The following is a 21,613-nucleotide window of genomic DNA, read 5'->3' on the forward strand; positions in this document are numbered from 1 at the left end:
TGTGGGGTTGCTATCCCAGTGTCTTGTAGGGTCTGTCACAGGCACATTGTTCACTTGGTTCCAGATATAACCTCTGAACAATTCAGGGACATTTCAGTGCACAGACCTCAGAAGCCACAGAAGTGTTGGATCGGCTGCAGTTTCTCTCTCCTCTTTGGCACAAGGCTAGTCTAGTTCCCCCAAGAAAAGTTCTCTTACCCTCACTGATGTTCCTCTGATTCAGGGGCAGACAAGGCTGGATAAACTGTAGACCACCTGGGAGCCGGGGGATTGGAAGGAATCCAGAGTTTTGGTGTCAGAAGGGGCTGCCGCAGCTTAACTGTATTTCTAAACTCATCAATCTTTCCAAATCCTCATTTCCCAACCTGTGAAATAGGGATGGTGATGTCTGTGTAGTGGGATTTCTGCTGGGCTCTGTGAGATGCTCTCTGTCGACTTGCTGGGAAGGTGCTGAGTCCACTTGTGCCTTGGGTGTGGCCTCTGGGCAGGAGGTGTGCACAGACAGATGATGCTCTGGGGCCAAGAATGCAAGTAGATGTTGAGCTATCTGTGACCTTGGAGGGTGACCCTGAGACAGTCTGGGTCTCACCTCAATTTTAAGTGGGTGTAGACTTAGATGGAAAGTTGGCTACGTAAGGGGGGACCTTCCATGCAGAGGTTAAGGAGGGAGTTCCTTCGGGCGTTGTTGGGGGCGTGAGGTGGGCGTACCTTACGTGAAGCCTGTATTTCTGAACACTTCACATAAGCAACCTTTGTGTAATTCAACACTCTTTCTGACCTTTTACCAGCTCAGGTGCTGGGGCCTCCATGTGGTGATAGCATAGTTTACAGTTTCTTCCTGTGGGCCTCGAAAAATTTCCTCCTGGGAAATTATATAATTCTTGATTTAAAAAAAAAAGATTGGCAGTTGTTGCAATTTGCATGATTACTGATTTTGAGCATAGAGTTATTGTATCAAGGTGTATAATGCTAAATTGGATTCAGAGAATATTGGAATGAGAAAAGGAGAAAAATATACATTGAAGAAAAATAAGAAAAAAATAATGTAATAGTACATTCTCGAAATGAACTACTGCTAAATCAGTCTGCAGTCTGGCACGTGTGCACATGCACGTCCCAGTGTGCATGTGAATTGTATACTCCTTCTGCACTGATGTGGCCATCCTGACCTTGGACACCCTGTTTGCGGTCATGTTTCACGGACGTCTCTCCACATCAGCACCTCCATCAGCATCAGCAGTGCAGCACAGTTTCCTGTTGGGCGCATTTACCTATTTTAATAGTGGCACGCTGCTGAACTCTTAGACTGCTGTTTGTGTTTTGGTGTTACATAGATGCCCGTGCACTGACAGCCCTTGTCCTTAGGATTCATTCCTTGAATGCTTCACACCTTCTAGATGCTTTTCATGCACACTGACATGTTGTCCCCTGAAATACTGAATTAGTTTACATTTCACCAATACTTAAAAAAAAACTTTTTTGGCATTTTTATTTTTGCTCTTCCAATGGGCAAATAATAATCTTATTCTGCATTCGTCTGGTCTGAGCCATGGAAGGTTTTGGGTCAGGGCATCAGGAGAATCAGTTCAGAGGCTTCCGCAGCCTCACTGGCATGGGGGACAGGGCAGGGAGGGGTGGGCTCAGATGTTGGGGGTGGGCTGGACGGGGAGGCTGAAGGACTTCCCCCGGCCTGTTTTGTCCAGTGGGGGCAGCGGTCCTCTGGTGCCAGGCAGGGTTCCAAGCCATTGCTGGGAATTATCTCAGTGATCCCTTGGACAGCTCTGTGACTGGTCCTCTTACTGTCCTCACTTCCAGAGGGAGGGACAAAGGACTGCAGTAGCCAGGGGACTCGCCAGGGAAAAGCAGTGGGGAGTGTGGACACCGGACATGGCCCAGTCCTGGCTCTCAGGCTGAGCTCCAAGCACCTTGCTGTATGGCTGGAGAGCGGGCACTCCGATTCCTGCCTCTGTTTTGGGAGGTCAGGATGATTTTCTCTGTGGTTTTGGAGCTGGCATTAGGCTTTATGTTGGTATGATTTCAGGAAGATGTCTGTCTTGTTGATGCCCTGAAATAGCCACAGGTTTTATTTTCTGTCTCTTCGTTTCAAGCTGAGGGAGCCCCGGTGAGTGGCGCCTGCCCAAGTGGGACACCAGGTATAAGTTGGGGATGTCTGTGGGCCAGTGCTGATGGGGATCGAGAGGGAGTACAGAGGACTCGGGCCCCCGAGGCAGGCTCTGGGCATCCTGCATGCGCTGTCACCTGGTGTCACTTGATTTGGGGCGGGAAGAGCATTCAAGGGTGCCTTGTAGGGGATGTCTGGGTTTTTCCTCCCACCTCTGCCACCGTGACAAGACCTTTCNGTGCCTTGTAGGGGATGTCTGGGTTTTTCCTCCCACCTCTGCCACCGTGACAAGACCTTTCTCTTCTTTGAGTCCCAGCGTCCTCCCTTCTGAAATACTGGAGATCATTCTTACACATAAAGTTACTGGGCGCAGCTCATGAAAGTGCATATCCGTGTAACCTTAATACAGAACATGACTCTTACACTCATGTGTGCACGCACACAGTGCACATGGAGGGGTTGTGGAAAGTAATTATAACCTGCGGCTTTTCTCCTGGTTCGATAGGCTTTCAAAGAAAGAGTAGATATAATTGAGAATTCCCAAGTCATTCATTAATTGTTTCTTTCAAGTAAACAACAACAGTAATGATGGCAATAGCGGCTGGCACTGGTTGGGTGCCTCCTGTGTACAAGCACAGGGTGCTTGATATATGCCGCCTGTCTGCCCACCTTGCCCAGGCTGGAGGGTGGTCCTGCCTACCTGTGGAAGCCCATCCTGCTGCTGGTTCATGGAATTGTGTCATTTGAGACCTGAAATACACTGATATGATGGAGACCCTTCCCAGGTGATGAGATGAGCCTGTAGTTACAGTGTTTGACTTACCATTTCTGGTTAAACCAAGGGACAGCTGCCATTGTTCCTTCTTGGTGGCGTACATGCTGTGTGGACTGGCAGGGAAGGAGACTCCACGTGACCCATGTTTTGTTATTTGCAGGCTCCGGGGAGTTCTGCACCGTCCGCCTCTCTCTGCTGTGATAAGCCGTCACGGTGAGTGTCCCTGTGGGGAGTGCTTTCCTGTTCTCTGGCCGTGGGTCACATCTCCATGGAGGAAATGTGGTCATGGTGTTATTTTATTCTGTAGTAATCTTAATTTCTTTTTTGATTGGAAAAATTAATAATCAAAGATGACGCATAGCAGGTTTTATGTTTGTTTTCTGAATGTGATCTCCGGCATTAGAAGCCCAGATGTGGAAACACTTGTGATTGTCTTTCAGTAAATCATTACATTGCCATGGCCTGATTGTCCAAGTGTCCAAGTGTAACTCTTTGTGGAGGGTTCCAGAATTGATCAGCATGGGCTGAAGCAAGGGCAGGTGCCGGGAGGGATGGCCCTCAGCCAGTGCTTCACACACCGAAATCTTCTGGAGGGTCCCTCTCCGTGGATCGTGGTGGCCGTAGGAGGCACATCATTATCTTTTTAAATCAGTGTTTAAAAAATTGGATTTGATTTTTTAAAATAATCAAAACTCTTTTGCATCCATGTCTGATGAATAAGTAGAGGGAAAAAACCTCGTGAATTGGAACTGGATTTGAACAAATCAACTGTGAAACATAAATTCATGATATTGGATATTTGATGTTATTTCTTTTTGAGGTGTGATAGTGGCATTGTAGATATTTTTGTAAGAAAGTGTCTTTATCTTTTAGAAATCAATGCTACAGCGTTTATAAATGAAATGATGTAATATCAGGGATTGCTCCAGAGCCATCAAAGTGCTAGAGGAGATCACGGGGGTATTGATGGGAAGGGTTGGCCTCATGTGTCGGTAATTATAAAATTGGGTGTTGGGTACATGGAAGTTTGCTAATCCATTTTTTATGTCTTTGAATTTTTCCAAAATTAAAAAAGGAAAAAAAGAGAGAAACACATATAATAGGAATAGTAAAAAACAAAATCCAAACTAGTGGCAGCTCTTTCGATGGACTGAAACCACACATCTGTGAACCTGCTTTCCCTCCTCAGGTTTCACCTCCACCCCACGCGGGGTCACCACTTGGGTCTGACCCCGTCCCCTCTACCCTGGTCTCTTTCCCATTTCTTCCTGGATACCACTGGGACTCGGGGCCTCCCTGGGGGCCTGCATGAATGTGAAGAAGCTGCGGTGTGTGGAGACCCTTGTCTCCAGAGTCACCTGGCTCCTGGCCCCCACAGCCAGCCCTCCCCAGGTCCTCCTCCTGCTTGCTGATGTGACATGGCCGTTTGTGCCCTTCTACGTCCTCCATGTGTCTCTGTCTCACACCTGTGTGCCTGGCCCCTGTCAGGGCACCTGCCCTGCATCCTGCAAGCACAGGGTTTGCCCTGTGTGGCCCTAGCAGATGCCCGCCCAGAGCCCCTCTGATGGAAGCTGGCTGAGCTCCTCCTCCACAGATGAAACGCCGCTTTGATTGTGCAGCTGCTGAGGTTTCTCCCCAGCTCCTCCCCTCTCCAGGGTCTGGTCCAGCCTCCTGCATGGACCTACAGGGTCCTGCATGATCTGGCCCAGCCACCTCACCAGCCCCTGGCCACGCGTGCCCGGGATGCTCCACGCAGACATGATGAGGTGTGGGCTGATGTTCAGCAGCCTTGACCTCTGCTCACACCATCTCACTGCCCAAAATGCACTTCCTCCCAGCTGCCTCGTGCTGACCTTGACACTTTGGAGCAGAGTTGAGGCTCCTGCTCCATTGGAACCGCAAGGCACCTGTCCTGCCAACGCCTCGGCCCTGCATGCTTTCTGTCCTAGCCCCTGCGTCACTGCTTTGAAATTTTTTTCTGTTTATTCTCTGCTAGTAGCTTCTATTGACCCACTCATGCCTTATATAGAAATGCAGATCTCATGACCTCCTGAGATTGGAAAACAGCATAGAAAATGTACCATAGCCAGATTCCCAGGCTTCCCACACCCAGGGTTCGTGTGGGAAAACCGAGAGGGTGAACGTCCATCCTCTTTCCCTGTTCCTGATTCTTCAGCCCCATTTGCTGACCAGCCTCGTCCCCCTCTCTCGCAGGTCCACAGTCCTGAGCCCCACCATGGAGGACGTCCACGAGCTTGACCTCACCTACATCACTGAGCGCATCATCGCCGTGTCCTTCCCTGCCAGCTGCTCCGAGGAGTCCTACCTGCACAACCTGCAGGAGGTCACACGCATGCTCAAGTCCAAGCACGGGGACAACTACCTGGTGAGTGGCCGGGCTTGCCGTGGCACCACGGTGTGGCTTAGGGGGGCCTGTGGGCACGTGCCCTGCAGGGGCCACTGTGGGAGGCCCAAGTGAGGAAGCTCAGGAGCGTAGCCTCACAGCGAAGGGCGGTGCTGGCCCTGGGCTCTGGCCCTCAGCTGCCTCACCTGGGGAAGAGAGTTGTGCATCTAGTAGCTGTCATGGACACACTACAGCTGACCAGGTCCACTGCCTCTGTCCTGCACAGAGGGTGAGGTCACTCATCAATGAGGCCTGCTCCCCAGTGCCTCAGGACATCACCCTGGCCAGCCCCCCGCTGGTCCCATGTGGCATCCCTGGAATTAAAAAGCAAACTGTGGCTCTCTCCTGAATGGTAAGTTAGGAAGAGAAAGGGTGGGTGTCCAAGGAACTGGGGAGTGCCCTGGGGACAGGTACATAGCTTGATTTCAAAACGCATGTGAACCCCCACTGGTCCCATGTGGCATCCCTGGAATTAAAAAGCAAACTGTGGCTCTCTCCTGAATGGTAAGTTAGGAAGAGAAAGGGTGGGCGTCCAAGGAACTGGGGAGTGCCCTGGGGACAGGTACATAGCTTGATTTCAAAACGCATGTGAGGTTGGTGGAAAAGCCCACATGAGAGGAAGGATATAAGAGAACAGCCTCTCACCGATTCTGCTCCTCCGAGTGGCCTCTGTTTTCTGTTCCCAGGGCTGCTGGCCCACGTGGAGTCTCTTCTTCCCTCTGCTGCTATGATCCCTATTTAGCTTAACTTGCAACACACAGCACCTTCTCTCTGCTTGCCAGGCGAAGCCCCCTTGTCTACAGAAAGCTCATCTGCACCGTGAGCCAGCAGGGCGGTTATTGTCATGCTGATCAGTGTTGCCCATGACTAGACATGGGCATGGAGAGGTTGACACATGTGGCAGAGTGGGAGGTGGCCTCTGCCTGGCTTCACAGCGGTCCTGGCCCAGCTGCCCATGACAGCCAGAACAGTCTCCTCTGCTGGGACCTGTTGTGACCCCTCCCAGCTCCTCCATCCACTAAGGCTCCTGCCCCTTTCTCCCCCTGAAGCCCATCCTAGCTGTGTCCTGTCATGGACAGGGAAGTGGTGCCCAGGTCCTGCCTGGTGGACACACTTCTCATCAGGGGCTCCATGCCTCCAGGGTTCCTCCTTTATCACAGAGGTGGTCTGCTCTGCAGGGCCATGGCTCCTTCCTTTGGAAGCTGCACCCCAAAGGAGGCTGGTGTGCACCTCCCGAGCCCCGTCTCCAGGTGTCACCCCCTCCTCCCCAGGCCCACCTTCCCCAAAGAGACTGTGCAGAGAGCCCAGGGCCCTGGATGGCACCACGATGGGTTTGGGGATAGTTCTTCCCCAGAGGCCGTGTGGGGTCTTGTCGAGCTCCCTCCTACAAATTGGCTAGGGTGGAGTTCCTCTACTTGTTTGGGGACAATCACCTTTTTGCAAAACCTGAAGAAAGATTCATGTGTGGGTCTTGTACAGACCCTAAGTTAAGGACCACAGGGCAGGCTCATCTGTTTCTCTGTATACATCCAACGATTAGATATGAAAATAAAACAGCCCCCTGACCCATAACCCATTTATGGAGGACGTCCTGGGTGATATGTCTCGTCACGCCACAGTGTCCTGGGCCTCTGAGGAAGGGCAGCTGCATCCCTGGTCATTCTAACAGGGCTGGGGTGGGGCCATGTTGAGTAGGCCCAGGAGGCAGCTTGTGTGGGGGGCAAAAGCAGCCACTCCCGTTATAGGCAGGACTTGCTGGTGACCTGGACGAGCCCCCTCCCCTCCACTTCTCTCACGCCCTGTGTCTGAAGTGAGAAGGACATTTAGTTAACCCTTAATGCCCCTTGCTGCTGGAATATTGTCTTTTTTCAGTTTTGCTTTTCTTGCATATTTAGTGAGGTTCCACAAACGGCTCTGATTTTTCAGTGAACTTGGGATGAGGCTCTCACGTGGCCGTGAACTCAGACCTTCCAGGCCTGGGCCAGCCACACCACAGAGGAGGCACTGCCCCCCTCACCATATGCCTCCTTTCTCCTGAGTAAGCTCATGTTTTCCCGGGGCAAGACTGGGAAGGTTATGGTACATAAAGGTGTATGTATGGGTATATATATTCTATGTGTTAGAATATTTTACAGCCATTAGAATAAAAAAATAGTGACATGGTAAATTGCCCGTTCTAATGCTAGCTAACAAGAGTAGAATAGAGAATGTAAGTAGAATTTATGTATAAGGACTACATGTGCTGTCCTTATTTATTTGGTTTTCGTTCTGTGACAACGTGTACATATCTGTCCATTTCAACCTTCTACCGTCCCCGACACCTTGAAGGTAAACAGCGTGTGAGAGTGAATGCAATGAGTTTTCTCCTTTCACCTCTGAGCTCGAAAATTTGTCTAAAAGCCTTTTCCCCTCCCCTTTGTAGGTATTAAACCTTTCGGAAAAGAGATATGACCTTACGAAGCTTAACCCAAAGGTACGGATGTTATCGCTTTGTATTCTGAGTTTTGTAAAATGTAAACGATGCTTACTCTTCTTGTGCAAAAACAGTTTGCTACCAGTCTCTGTGGAATACGACTTGATAAGGGGTATTGGGAACTGTTTATATGCATTAGCTTTTGGTTTTTTTTTTTAATTAAAAAACTTTTTTTAGTTTGAAATAATTACAGATTCAGAGGAAGTTACGAAAATCATACAGAGAGATCGCACATACCCCTCCCCCAGCCTCCCCCAGCAGTAGCATCTTGCAAAACTAATGATGACATTTCAACGCCAGGAAGTTGACATTGGTATGGCCCATAGACCTCATTCACGTTTCTCTGGTTTTGCATGCACTCACACGTGCGTGTGTTTCTGTACCACTTCATCATGTGTGTAGATTTGTATAATCAGCACAACCAAGATATTAGACACTTTATCACCACAAATATCTCCTTCCTGCCACCTCGTTATGGTCACCATCCCCTCCATCCATGATTGTTTTCAATAGCAAAAATTTGGGAAAAATTTTAAGACTGTAAGCATAAGTTATGGTACATGTATATAGATATATGTATATGTATTCTATATGTTAGAGTAATTTGCAGCCATTGGAATAAAAAAATAGTAACGTAGTAAATTTCCTGTTTTAATGCTAATTAACTAAAGTAGATCACAGTATAATAGTATCTCAGTTATGCTAAATGAACATAGAAAAAGAGACTAAGAGATTCATCAAACTATTCCAGTGGTCCTCTCTGAGTGAGGGAAGAGATAGGTGACTTTTTCTATTTCCTGGCAGTTTTCTGAAATTTCCAACCATTTTATACTCTTTCTACTGCTCTTATAATAAGGCAGAACTGTGTCCCCTCCACCCTTAATGAGAGGAACTAAAGGGAAAAGCAACACCACCATGTGGCTGTCATGGGCTCTGGGACTGGAGCGTGCTTCAGGACGCTCTGAGCGACATTCTTCTGCACAGACCCACAGCACTTGGTGGTGATTCTCTGTTCATGCACCAAACTGACATCAGGTTTGCGGTTGCATCCTTCTTCATGGGCACATTCCTGTCTTTGGAGGAGCATGTCATCTCGAGCGTGTGGGGTAGGCCTTTGTCTGCACAGCACGTGGGAATGGCCAGCTGCATTCCCCAAACTGCGAGTTTTAGCCTGAGCGGAGGGATTTTGGCAATGGCATGAGCCAAGAACTCCTGTCTCCGATCTCACAGGGCCTTGGCCCCTCCTCGCACAACCCTGCACTATCAGTGATTCCCGAAAGGCCTTTCTGGAATTGTCACTCCAGGTGCAAAAGAGCAGATAAGACCCTGGAAGAAGAGGTCCTCAGATGGGCAGCATAACACTTTATTTACCTCTTTCCAGTAAAGGAACCTGGCCGTAATGCTCAGTGAGTCTTAGAAAGGGACCATGCAGCATGGTTCTTTACTCCCACATGAAGGGCACTGGCAAATGATGGAAGTCATCTCAAGATGGCTCCAGTAGGCTTCAGGAAATGGAAGCTGAGGATGCTCCCCTCTCTCGTTGCAGATTATGGACGTGGGCTGGCCGGAGCTGCATGCACCACCTCTGGATAAGATGTGCACCATATGTAAGGCACAGGAGTCCTGGCTGAACAGCGACCCCCAGCACGTGGTCGTCATCCACTGCAGGGTGAGTGTGCCGCCTGCCGTGTGCTCTGGGGGTCCCACGGGGCTTCGGTGTGTTGAGGAAGTGAGGAGACCACTGCTGGCCACATGGGCGAGCTGATGAGCCTCATTTCCACACTAATTTTCAGCCAGTGTGACACACTGTCCATGGGTTTGTGGTTAGGCTTTCCTACTAGTTCTTAAAAATATGTTACTAAACCTACAGAGTTTTGCTTTAAAATTCATGAGATTGAAGTCCTGGAATGTGTAGCTGGAAATTTTGAAACTAGGGAAGGATGGTAAGGAGAGCAAATCTTTTCATTTTTATTCATTTTTGTTTTTCATGGAAAGCCCTTTGGTAAAGAGAAGCACTTTTCAGAGGGACAGCATCAGGCGTTCTGTGCCGTCTGAGTTATGGTCATTTAATTTAATTTCATTGATGGACTTATGGTGCTGGCAGGATGCAGTTGCAATAAACACGTGGTCCTTTCCTGTGCAGCTGGCACTGTGGACATGCAGCAGGTGCACCTCACAGGTGGCGGCCTGGCTGTGGGGTGGGCGTGGCAGCTCAGGCACGCGTGTGAGCGGGCATCCTTCTGGCTGCCACAGGCCTTTTACGCTTCCTCCTCCAGCTCCCGGGGTCTTTCCTCCTGTTTCTCATCTGCCTAGTGCTACCCCTGGTTCCTCACATTTGATTGGTGTTGAAAGGGGCTGGACTGAAAGCTGATTCACTTTACCCCTCCCAAAAGACACTTGTTCAATAAGTGGAAGCTCCTACCCCAGACACTTTGCGGTAGGGGGATCCTTTGAGCGGGGAAGTTGCCAGTAGGGTGGGGGTACCATCCGTGAAGAGGCAGCTCCCTATTGTATATGTTCTGCACGGCATTCTGAGGGCCATCAGATCATCTAGGAAGTGTTGACATTTCCATCTTGAAATGTTTTTTTTTTCTTTCCAGACTGTTTTTCATGTTCAAAAAGACTGCCGCGGGTCAGCTTGCTCATGATGTGGCCAGTGCCATGCTCGCGTCAGGCACAGCCATCAGGGCACGCAGATGTCATTTGCTTCCCACATCTGACTTAATCACATTTCCCCCCAAACAGATAACACTTTCTTATCAAATTGTGTACTTTAACCTGAACTTCTTCAAGTGTTGCATTAAATTGAGGAGCCTTTGCCCATATTTATGTTTTAGTGCAAACTAAGAGGGAGAGAGAAAAAGAGAGAGACTTTTTAAAAAATATACTTCTTGTCAATTAAAATGAACTATGTTTTCAGGCTTGTCTTGACGTTGAGGCAGTGAGCCTAATAGTGATGGGTTGTGATTGCCCAAGATCACTTAAGGCATGGAGAGAGAAAAAGAGAGAGACTTTTTAAAAAATATACTTCTTGTCAATTAAAATGAACTATGTTTTCAGGCTTGTCTTGATGACGTTGAGGCAGTGAGCCTAATAGTGATGGGTTGTGATTGCCCAAGATCACTTAAGGCATTTTAAGTGGCATTCCTAACCCAAGGGCCTTCACAGGGCCTCCCTGGACTAGCGGCAGCACCTGCCCCTGCGAGAATGCAGGTCCCAGGGCTTACCCCGACCTGCTGCATCCTTAGAGGACACTGGTGTGGCTGGACTTCAGAGGCACCACTCTTAGCCGTTTATTCCATCTGAGTTGTTCACTCCAATTTTTTAATGAAATTGAAATAAATTATATTATTTAAAACATGTGGGTACCCAGTGACGAAATCACCTAGAGATCTTTAAAATGCGTCTTTTCCTGAGCAACCCTGGGCTCTCTGGACACATTGCATTAGGGGGATTCATTGGGAACATGTGAAACTTCCCAAAATTGATCTGTTCACCACTTGCACTGTTCTGATGTTGTGTAAACCATTTCTGAAACACTTAGAAAACATGCCAGGAGGGATAAGCCCTCTTTTAATTTAAAATTGCTGATGCCGATGTTAACAGAAGTCTATTGCTGCTGGGGCAGAATCGCTGACATTTGCTGAAATCCGCCTGCTTTGCAGAATGTGCAGTTCCTTGCACGAGTGCCGGGAGTTACTGACATAGCTGGCCTGTGTCTGCCCAGTCGGGCCGGTGGTGTTCCCCCTTCTCCTGCCTGATGCAAAGGCTCTTGTTTGCAGGGCGCATCCACACTTCCCTCACCTATCCACGCCTGGTTATTGATTGAGCAGAAATAGCCTGTGATTCTTTTGGAAGATTTTATCCACTCCACACTCCTTGTTTTTTAGTTCATGGTGCACAATATCCACAGCAAATTGTGTAGTCAGCAATGCTATGATTTTCATTAAGAGCAGACTAAACTGTTCAAGTCCAAAAGAATGTTGCTTGCACTGAAAGGCCTCAGCCCACAAGCTGACTCAGCCCACCACCTGTTTTCCTGTGACCTGTGAGCTGAGTGTTCCATGAAGCTTAAATTTCAGTCCGTACATGAAGTTTCATTGGAACACGACCACCCCCATTTGTTTAAGTAGGTCCACAGCCACTTGCACCCACTCTGCAGCTGTAGGTTTGGGTAGTTGCAGCAAGACCTTGTGGTCAGCAAAGCCTAAAATACTTAATATCTGGCTCTTGTAAGAAAAGACTTCGTATCAGGATAATGCTGGCCTTGCAAAATGAGTTTGGAAGTGCTCCTCTTCAATTTTTTGGAAGAGTTTGAGAAGCATTGGTATTAGTTCTTATTTAAATGTTTGATGGAATTCACCTGTGAAGCCATCAGGTCCTGGGCTTTTCTTTGATGGGAAACTTTTTATTACTGATTCAATCTCCTTACTCATCACTGGTCTGTTCAGACATTCTGTTTCTTCATGATTCAGTCTTGGTAGGTTGTATGTGTCCAGAAATTTATCTGTTTCTTTTAGGTTATCCAATTCATTGGCATATAATTGTTCATAGTAGTCTCTTATAATCCTTTGTTTTTCTGTGGCATCAGTTGTAATGTCCCTTCTTTCATTTCTGATTTAATCTATTTGAATCTTTTCTCTTTTTTTCTTGGTTAGTTTAGCTAAAGGTTTGTCAATTTTGTTTATCTTTTCAAAAAACCAACTCTTAGTTTTGTTGATTTATTTTTTCTATTGTTTTCTAATGTCTATTATATTTTTTTCTGCTCTCATCTTTATCTCTTTCCTTCTGCTGTGGGCTTAGTTTGTCTTTCTTTTTCTAGTTCCTTGAGGTGTAACATTAGGTTTTTTATTTTAGACTTTTCTTCTTCTTTGATGTAAGCATTTATTGCTATAAACTTCCCTCTTAGAACTGCTTTTGCTCCATCCCAAAAGGCTTGGTATGTTGTGTTTCCGTTTTCATTTGTCCCAAGATATTTCTAAATTTCCCTTTTAATTTCCTCTTGTGTAGTCAGCAATGAAACTGAACATTGGTTGTTCAGGAGCATGCCATTTAATTTCCACATATTTGTGAATTTTCCAAGAATCCTCCTGTCATTGATTTATAGTTTCCTACCATTTGTGATTGGAAAAGATATTTGATATGATTTCAGTCATCTTAAATCTGTTCAGACTTGTTTTGTGGCCTAACATTTGATCTGTCCTCTAGAATATTCTGTGTGCATGAGAAGAATGTGTATTCTATTGCTGTTGGATGGAATGTTTTGTGTCCTCTGTTAGTTCCATTTGGTCTAAAGTGTAATTTGAGTCCAATGTGTCCTTATGACTTTCTGTCTGTGTGATCTACATGTTGTTGAAGGTTGGGTATTGAAGTCCCCTACTGTTATTGTGTTGCTATCTCTCCTTTCAGATCTCTTCATATTTGCTTTATATGTCCATAACTGGTGCCACAAAAACGATTGATATCAATGGTGAATACTACTGCATGTGTGCCTATTTTGGCTTGAGGTGGTATTATTTCCTTGCAGGTGAGTTTCTCTCTTAAAACAAATATAGGTTTATGCAAGAAGCATACTAGTAGCTGCACTGCTGATAACTGCATGTGCCAGGATTCAGCTACAAAGGATTTATCAAATGCCTACATCTATGAGGCATGTTCTTGACTTTCACCAGTCGAAGAGAAGACTACCCCTGGGTGACATTCACATCTGATTGTGGGTTTATTGGAATTTTGAGTTGAATTTGCTCAGTTCTTTTCCAAGAATAGAGTTAGGGAGTTGCATGTTGGTAGCCATGCCAGTTTGGCTTTATGTTATTCTGATCAGGGGTTGGCAAACTCTTCTAAAGAGAGCCAGATAGTAATTTAGGCTCTGTGGGCTGCATGGTCTTGTTGCAACTACTCAAATGCGCATCTGCAGCATGGGTGGAATCAGCTGTGGATGTATGTAAACAAATGGGGTGGCTGTGTCCTGATCAGACTTTAGGTATGGACACTGAAATCTGAACTTTGTAGAATTTTCACATGCCACAGAATCTTATTCTGTTTTGACTTTTCATCAATGGTCTAAAAATGTAAAAACGACTCTTAGCTCACAGGTTGTAGGAAAACAGGTGATGGGCAGAGTCAGCTCGTGGGCTGAGCTTTGCTGACCGCTGTTGCAGGTCATGGTGGTATATCCTGGAAGGCACCATCTGTGGTTCCGAGTGAGGCTGGCCTGTCGCGTGGCCTCCCCTTCTCCTGCTGTTGGTGGTGTTGGCCTATGGTCTGACTGTGCATGTCTGTGGCATGGTTTGAGCAATTCCTCTTCTACAACACCTGCCTGGGACAGTGGTCCCTGTGTGTGTAAGGAGGGAGGGTTGCATGGGCGGCACTGGAGTGGCGATGCTGCCAGCATGCTGGAGCCTGCTGTCCTGGGCTCTGAGCTGTGTGTGCAGCCCTGATCTCTGTCAGCCAGTGAGTGGGCACACGCTTCTATTTCACCTGGGTGGCTAAGTTGTGCTGATCCCTGCAGAGCCTGGCATGGTCTCTCCCATCCGAATTGGGAAGTGAAATGACTGGCTGCTGCTGTGTGATCTGCCCTTGAGGCTTCCGCGGGCACCCCAGTCGGCACCTGCTCTTGCTGTGGGCACCCTGTGTGCAGCTTCCCTGCTGCGGAGGCTGCAGTAGCACTGGGTGCTGACCCCCCATGACAGGGAGGCAGAGGAGGCAGTGCTGGCCCAACCTCCAGAGCAAGCTCTGTCCTTCTGTCTGTGGGGGAGCATTCTCCTGCTCTAATTATGTCTCTGCTATGGGATTCCAGAGAAAATTAGCTTCTCTTCTGTCTCCTGCAGGGTGGAAAAGGACGCATAGGAGTGGTCATATCATCCTACATGCACTTCACCAACGTCTCAGCCAGGTAGGATGAAACTTGCTGCTTCAGGGTGCTGGAAGCAGAGACTGGGTGGGGTGGGAAGTGGTCAGCCTGGTGGCTGCCCTGGAGGCCAAGGGTTTGGCTGGCCCAAGTCCCTGTCCCCCAGTGCCTGGGTGGTCGGTGCCTGGAAACACAGCTTCCAGTTAAGGGTTTACTCTTGTGAAAAAGACATTTTCCTGGTTAATACGATTGATACTAATTACTTCAATGGAGGCATTAAAAAGTAAGTGAGCTCACTGTCATTCTCTAATAAAAATAATAGAGGGAGGTAGCACTTATTAAAAGCAAGAACAGAGTTTTTGCTAGATCATAAACAGTAATGATAGCAGCAGCCAGCGGGTTTTGCTTGCACTGGGCCTCTGGGAAGTGCACTGAATGTTTTCCTTTTCTCCTGGAATCCTTCCCACTAACCATGAGACAGTTATTATTATTCTCATTGTACAGATGAGGAAACTGAGGCTCAGAGGAGCTAGACAGTGTGCTCACAATCTCAGGGCCTGTGAGTGGGGAGCCTGTGAGAGGGCTGAGGACCTCGGCCACACGCCTGGCACCGGCAGCCCTGGTGGACCCTGATACGCCTCCCGGAGCACAGATCTGCACTCACGCTGAAGCTGAGTTTAGAAAATACCATTCTTTATGGTTCCACATTTGCATTCCCCCTGTCTCTCAATGGCCACTTTGTGAAGCCTGAGCTACTCCCTTCTGTGGAAATATAAGCCTATTCATATTAGCCGATAAATCTTTTCCTTTCTAGCATTAAGGAGTGAAATTTGATTTTCCAAATATTTTCTCTGGAAACAAATTGGGGTGCTGGTGCCTGCCAGGGAGGAAACCCAACCCTCCAGTGAAAATCAGATCCCCTCTTGGTGAGAATAAGCATTTGTGTGTGTGCCAGACAAATCAAGACTCCTGGTCACAGTGAAGCCCTCCATTAAACCGAAGACATTTGGTCAGAGACCGAATTTAGCCTGGCAGATTCTGGACAGAGACCTCTCTGAGTATTTCTGTCCCCAACAACACAGTTCTGTTTCAAGCGAAGTTCCATGTGCTGTGAACAGTCCTGGCATTTTGGGGAAGGACAGAGAGAAAGGGTTTTATTCATTTAAAGCACATCTCTGACACCCTTTCTAAAAATCCCACTTTCTTCAAATAGTCAATACATATCTCAGCAGCATGTGTCAGGAAGTTTAACCGAATCTCTCTAAGCTTCAGTGTCATTACCTGGAAAGTGGAAAGAATAGTTGTACCTCCCAGAGTGTTTCATTACACGTAAAGCTGTTAGAACAGTCTCGGTGCTCAGATATTAGCTGTTGTTATTAATGCTGCTGTTTTAGTAGAGTAACAGCATTAAGTGATTTTCACTTGATGAGCTGACACCACACACTCTTTGTAACCTGCTTGCTGTGTTAATGCTGTTTCACGCACAGGCTCCCCTGCCCCGCTGCAGTGCCTGTGCAGCCGTCTGTCCCACAGATGTAATGTTATGTATTTAAGCATTTGTGGATTTTGCCTGTCCAGTTTGCTTCCAGTTTGGGCTTAGAATTTAGGTTGCTTCTGATTATTTTCTGCTCTGAACCTGGCCATGATGAACACATTCTTGTAGATACATCTTTGATCATTTCTATGATGTTCCATCTTAGATTATACTCCAGAAATAAACATAGGGAGCACACATGGTTAAGGCCTTTATCACAAACTGTGCAAACAAAACACGACAGAAACTTCACGAAGTAACAAGAACATTCTTGTATCAACGCCATAAAAGTAGAAGTTCATAAAGACAAAGCCAGCACTCACATTATTAGTACTAGTACTAGTAATAACACCGAGCATGAACACTGGACAAACTACTAACAGCATTTAATAAAACAAGAGAATTCCAGAAAAGGGAATACTTAAAATCAATGACTGGATATGTAGCTACGCTTTTCAACTTGAAAGACATGTCCACTCAATATGTGAAATATTCAGCACTCAGTGGACACCCCTGCCAGCCCAGCTCCTTGTTCAAACAAATACAGGCAGTAGCTGGCCACTGCAGAGCGTTCGGTGAGAGTCAAATCACATTACACTGACTTTTGAATATTTTCCTTTGTCTTTCTGCCTATCTCTCTGAATATTTTTTTTCTGAGTCTTTGTGGTGTTCACAATTCCTGTATATATTATTTTTATAGAGGGTACGTATACATTTTTTCTAAGGCATTTTTTTCTGGGTCTTTATGGTGTTCACAATTCCTGTATATATTATTTTTATAGAGGGTACGTATACATTTTTTCTAAGGAAAGTGCCTCAAGATTTAAGGAAGCTGTTGGCTTACACAAGTCTGCATGGTTAAGACTTACCACACCCACGTTCCATGATTTATGCTGAAGTCAGATCAGGAAAACCCATGAATGCCCCGCTATGGGGTTTCCAGAAAGTTCTGTCAAATACTACACGTGGGCATTTTGGAGTTGGAGTTTAATGTCAGAAGCAATGTAGGAAAGCAGGGTTACTTTCAGTGGAAGTTACTTCAAAAACATAATTATGTAGCCCTGAGTCTCCGGCACCTTTCCTCGGGGTCTGCAGCCTCCTGGGCCCTTCTCAAGCCCGTTCCTAGAAGTGATCTACTGACCAGGGCACTGGGGCTGTCCCATGTGTGTCCCAAACATGCCTCTTGGGACTGGCGTGTGCACCAGCTGATGTGCTCGCTCCTCATGTCCTCATGGTCCTGAGACTTGGGTCTGCTCTCTTGTCCCACATAAACTGGCCTCCTCTGTTTGGGAGCTAGTGGAGCAACAGGACAGTTATGCACATGTAAGTTCATAACGTAGATAAGGTGCTGGTATTTCAGACGAGAGTTCAAACCCTACAGGAGTGGCTCCCACTTGGAACTGAGCATATTCCTGCAGGGAAGTGAAACCTTCTTAGAGATGGTTGGAGATTGTGCCCAGGTGCAGTAGAAGAACGAAGCTCCTTGTGGGAGCTGGTCGTCTCAGCAGCCACAGGACACATGTCCTGGGTCACCCTGCCATGTGGTGGAGGTCACTGAGTTGACGCTCTGTCTCACTCTTTCTCTCTCTGCTTGCCCAGTGCTGACCAGGCCCTCGACAGATTTGCCATGAAGAAGTTTTATGATGACAAAGTTTCAGCATTAATGCAGCCTTCCCAGAAGCGGTATGTATGTAGCCCCATAGCCAGAATGAACATGAGATTTTACACTTAAAAAGGACGGGAGAGACACCTCTTCTGATGCATTTCCCCCACCCCCCATGGTGCTCTTGGGTCCTGCCAAAGACTATGAAGGCGGCACTTGTTGATGGGCAGAGGGCAAGAGATGAGCATCCTGCGTGTCTTGAGCAAGCCGGCTCCCAGAGAGGTAGACCCAGGACTCTCCCCTCCTAACCCGCAGCAGCTGGGGTCTTCCTCTCGTGCAGCCAGTGAGTTTTGGTTTCCATCATTATGTTGGAGCTTGTTTCTATCTGCTACACCAGGGGTCAGTGAACTTTTTCTGTAATGGGCTAGAGAATGGATATTTTAGGTTTTGTGGGTCACATGGTCTCTATCACAGCTGTTTTAATAGGAAAGCAGCCACAGGCAATGTGGAAATCAGTGAGTGCGGCCAGGTTGCAATAAAACTTTATCAACACAAACAGTTCCAGGTCTAAGTGGGCCAGCTCCTGTACTAGCCTGTCAGCTTCCTGGGGCCAGTGCATGTTTCTCTTTCCTGTTGCCCACCTTGCCCTTCTCTGCTGCTCAGTGGGACACCTGAAAGGTGCTCAGTACGTGTTGGGGAGCGGCCACGGGGGAGCAGAACTTTGTCCTGTTGCTGCCTGCTCCACCAGGCTGAGGCCAGGAGGCCTTGAGCAGGGTCGGGTGGGATGCAGTGAGAAGAGCCACATCCACCCACCTTGCAAACACGTGAGCCAAGCACAGGACTCCCATGCATTTCTAGTTTACACCTAATAGCAATGAACTTGCCCACTAATGGCCAAGGCACTCACCAGGCGGTGTTCCATCTGGGAGCAGGACAGTTGTACACCTGGCCAGTTGTACGGAGTCTCAGTCCCTCACATCTGTTTTCTCTCGTGTAATCGAGGGCTGCATCGGCAGGTGAGGGGTGGGTGGAAAGGGACTCCAGGGACTTCCAGAGGCACCTTCTTCTCTTGTCTCAGGTATTTGCAGACTGGCATGCGTTGCAGGATGTGGGCTGGGATGTGGGCTGTGGGTCAGCCTGGCCATGCCCTGCTCTGGGCATCAGGCCCCACAGGGGATGTCAGGTGCTTGCAGAAACAGAAACCCAGCATTTTATGAGTATTATAGCTAAACAACCCCTTGTTCTATTTTGAACTGAGTGTTATTTCTCTGTTGAGCAGTTTCCAAAATGACAACACTTATGCGACCTTCCACAAAGAAGACAGGCGTAAATGGGGAGTAGCTCACGCAAAAATGTGCAGCACATGCCAGGAAGGCGTAGCTGTCCTTGTTTTCTTCTTTTTGTCCTTGTTACTTTCTGCACCAGCAGCTTTTTAATAACATCAAAAGACTGTGGGAGAAAAGGAAAAAATCTCTCATTTGAACATGCTGAGGGTTTTCCTGCATCCTTGCTGCTATGGTGCATCTGAAGCTGCGGCATTTGTGTTTTGCAGTGGTAGCTGGCTTCATGGTCCAGCACTAGACTGCCTGCACCCAGGTCAGGGGGATGCCCTTATTCCCTGCTCTTGTCCTGTTACCTGACCCAGTGCCTGCAGCAGAAGATGCTCACCAAGCAGGTGTCGAGGGGTGAACAACTGTGTGATTGCACACGATCGATCTGGGCGAATGTCGAGAACAGAAGAACCTGAGCCAGTTGCTTTTACAGGAACAGGCTGTGTGACAGGAGCCTTCCGTCATCCCGCACGCCCCGGGGAGGGGGCTGCTCTGTGGGCTATTTTAGGACTGAGCTCAAGAAATCATTTCAAAGTCAGTCTCATGATAACCACTCTTGATTGAGGGTGATTGGTTGGCTTGGGGTTTGTAGAGAGAACCTCTGAAGTCTCAGCAGCAGCTTCTGTAGCTGCCATTGTCAGACCCCAGAGCCTCCCCAGAGCCTCCAAATGGTGGACACAGGGGTTAGTGAGCATGTGAGGCGCGAGGCCCCCTCGATGGGAGCTGAGCTCTCTGCTACTTTATTCTTTATGCTTAAAAGCCACGGAGCAGTTGGCCTGCAGGGCCAGGTCAGCCATGGCCTGGCGTGCGTTCTGTTTCTGCACCTCTGCTCACCTTCAGCAGACCTAGAGAAGCACTTGTCCCCACCCTGGTGTGGCCTCCTATGGGTGCAGTTACTGCTGCTGTGTGAGCGGGCACCCCTGAACGTCCCAGGCCTTCCTCTTTGATGAGTAACTAAATGAAGTCCTGCTATAAGCCGATCATCAGCATCATGGAAGTGATGCCTTGAACTTATCAAAATCGCAGACCGCCTCCTTTCCTTCCTTCTCTCTTTCACTTCCCTTTCTCTCTGAGGACTCAAGACAGCAGCACGCCGCTCTCGGCCCCGTGACTGGGTTCATGGCGAGAGGGGTGGGAAAGTCGTTCTTCCTTCCATGTGGCTTGCATGTCCTGAGCGTCAGCTGCAAAAGGGACTCCTGGGAGGCCCAGGTGGGGTCGCCTAAGACCACTGTTCTCATGTCCTCAAACAATCATCTTGGCATACAGAAATTAGCATGTCCAAGAAATTATCCTAACATTGGAGCATTATTTGGCTTTTGATATTTCTGTCATTTTTGACATGATGCCTTGGGTGTCTGAAAGAATGCTTGAAAGTTGCAAGGGGGAGAGGTGTCCAGTCCCCTCTCTAAAGAGGACTCTAATGTGCCTCTCAGGGACGCAGCCTCTGCAGTGCTTTGGGCCACAGCGGCGTCCCCTCCCCGTACCTGCCCCTCGTCCCTGGCCTCAGAAGTGCAAACGGAGGAAGGTGACCATTCCTCAGGGAACCACGCATTTCCACTCAGCCTGGCCATTTCCCCTGGGTGACGTTGCTGTGTGGGTGTGGCCACCTATGGCCTGGTAGTTTGCCCAGGGAGAAAGGGGGCTGTTGTCTCCATGTCTTTGTTCTTCTGATGCTTGCGTCCATGCAACCACCTCCTCTTTGTGGCTGTCCTGAGCTCTGCTCATCTCCCAGCAACAGGGGCAGGAGCCAGCACTCAGGAGCGTTAACTAAGCACCCATGCGTGGCACTCACGAGCAGGGTGAAGCCACTGTGGCCAGCTCATGTCTCCCTTCCAGTTGTGCTGCACCTGCAGCCGTGGCCACTGATGTATGGAACGTGGAATTCATAAGCCGTTAAGAAAGATGTCACATTACAATGGCTCCTTTTGCTTAGAAAAGTAACGTTTAGATGCTGGTTTTCATACTCCCACATGGTCAGAGTGATTTAAGCTTATGTTAAGTGTAATTCATATGTTATGGGAGATTTAAGGAACTTTCTTTCTTTCTTTTTTTTCCTTTTTGTCTTTTTACTGATTGGTAACGGGATCGCAACCCTCGGTGTTGGGCCCGCACCGCGCTCAGCCAGTGAGCGGGAACCGGTCTCCACATGGGATCCGAACCCTCAGCGGGAGCGCCGCCACGCTCCCAAGCGGCGCACTCTCCAGTGCGCCACCGGGCCGACCCTTAAGGAACTTTCAAATGTAAGGTTTTGCTTTTACAAGTGGTTATGGATAATACAGGGAACAATGGCACATTTCAAGCTGCTTTGGAACATGTATGAAGCATGTGCTCTGTATGGGTCCCATGACAACTTAAAAGCAATCTCTAGGTTTTTAAAACTTACTTGCAAGTTTGAGATGAAGTGTGGGAAACATCACCCCCCGGGAGTTATTCCCTAAAAAGAAAGAAAAGATAGCAGTGGGAAAATAGTGGAGCTGTTTTTAAAAAGTGTCTGGGGCCGGCCCGGTGGCGCACTGGAGAG

General features: G+C 48.0%; 1 protein-coding gene across 1 annotated transcript in view; it reads left to right on the plus strand.

The window, feature by feature from the left end:
* Positions 1 to 21,613, plus strand: part of LOC103607165 (tensin-3-like) — a gene marked incomplete at its 3' end in the record, with an annotated part of 109,701 nt that overhangs the window by 8,581 nt on the left and 79,507 nt on the right. Inside the window, exons 2-7 of the mRNA XM_008591702.1 lie at positions 3,058 to 3,110; positions 5,112 to 5,283; positions 7,724 to 7,774; positions 9,321 to 9,443; positions 14,605 to 14,669; positions 17,758 to 17,841. Coding sequence (XP_008589924.1) covers positions 3,058 to 3,110; positions 5,112 to 5,283; positions 7,724 to 7,774; positions 9,321 to 9,443; positions 14,605 to 14,669; positions 17,758 to 17,841 — 548 coding nt within the window. The remainder of the gene's footprint in view (positions 1 to 3,057; positions 3,111 to 5,111; positions 5,284 to 7,723; positions 7,775 to 9,320; positions 9,444 to 14,604; positions 14,670 to 17,757; positions 17,842 to 21,613) is intronic.

Source organism: Galeopterus variegatus, unplaced genomic scaffold (genome assembly GCF_000696425.1).
Source record: "Galeopterus variegatus unplaced genomic scaffold, G_variegatus-3.0.2 Scaffold7200, whole genome shotgun sequence".
Taxonomy (NCBI): Eukaryota; Metazoa; Chordata; class Mammalia; order Dermoptera; family Cynocephalidae; genus Galeopterus; species Galeopterus variegatus.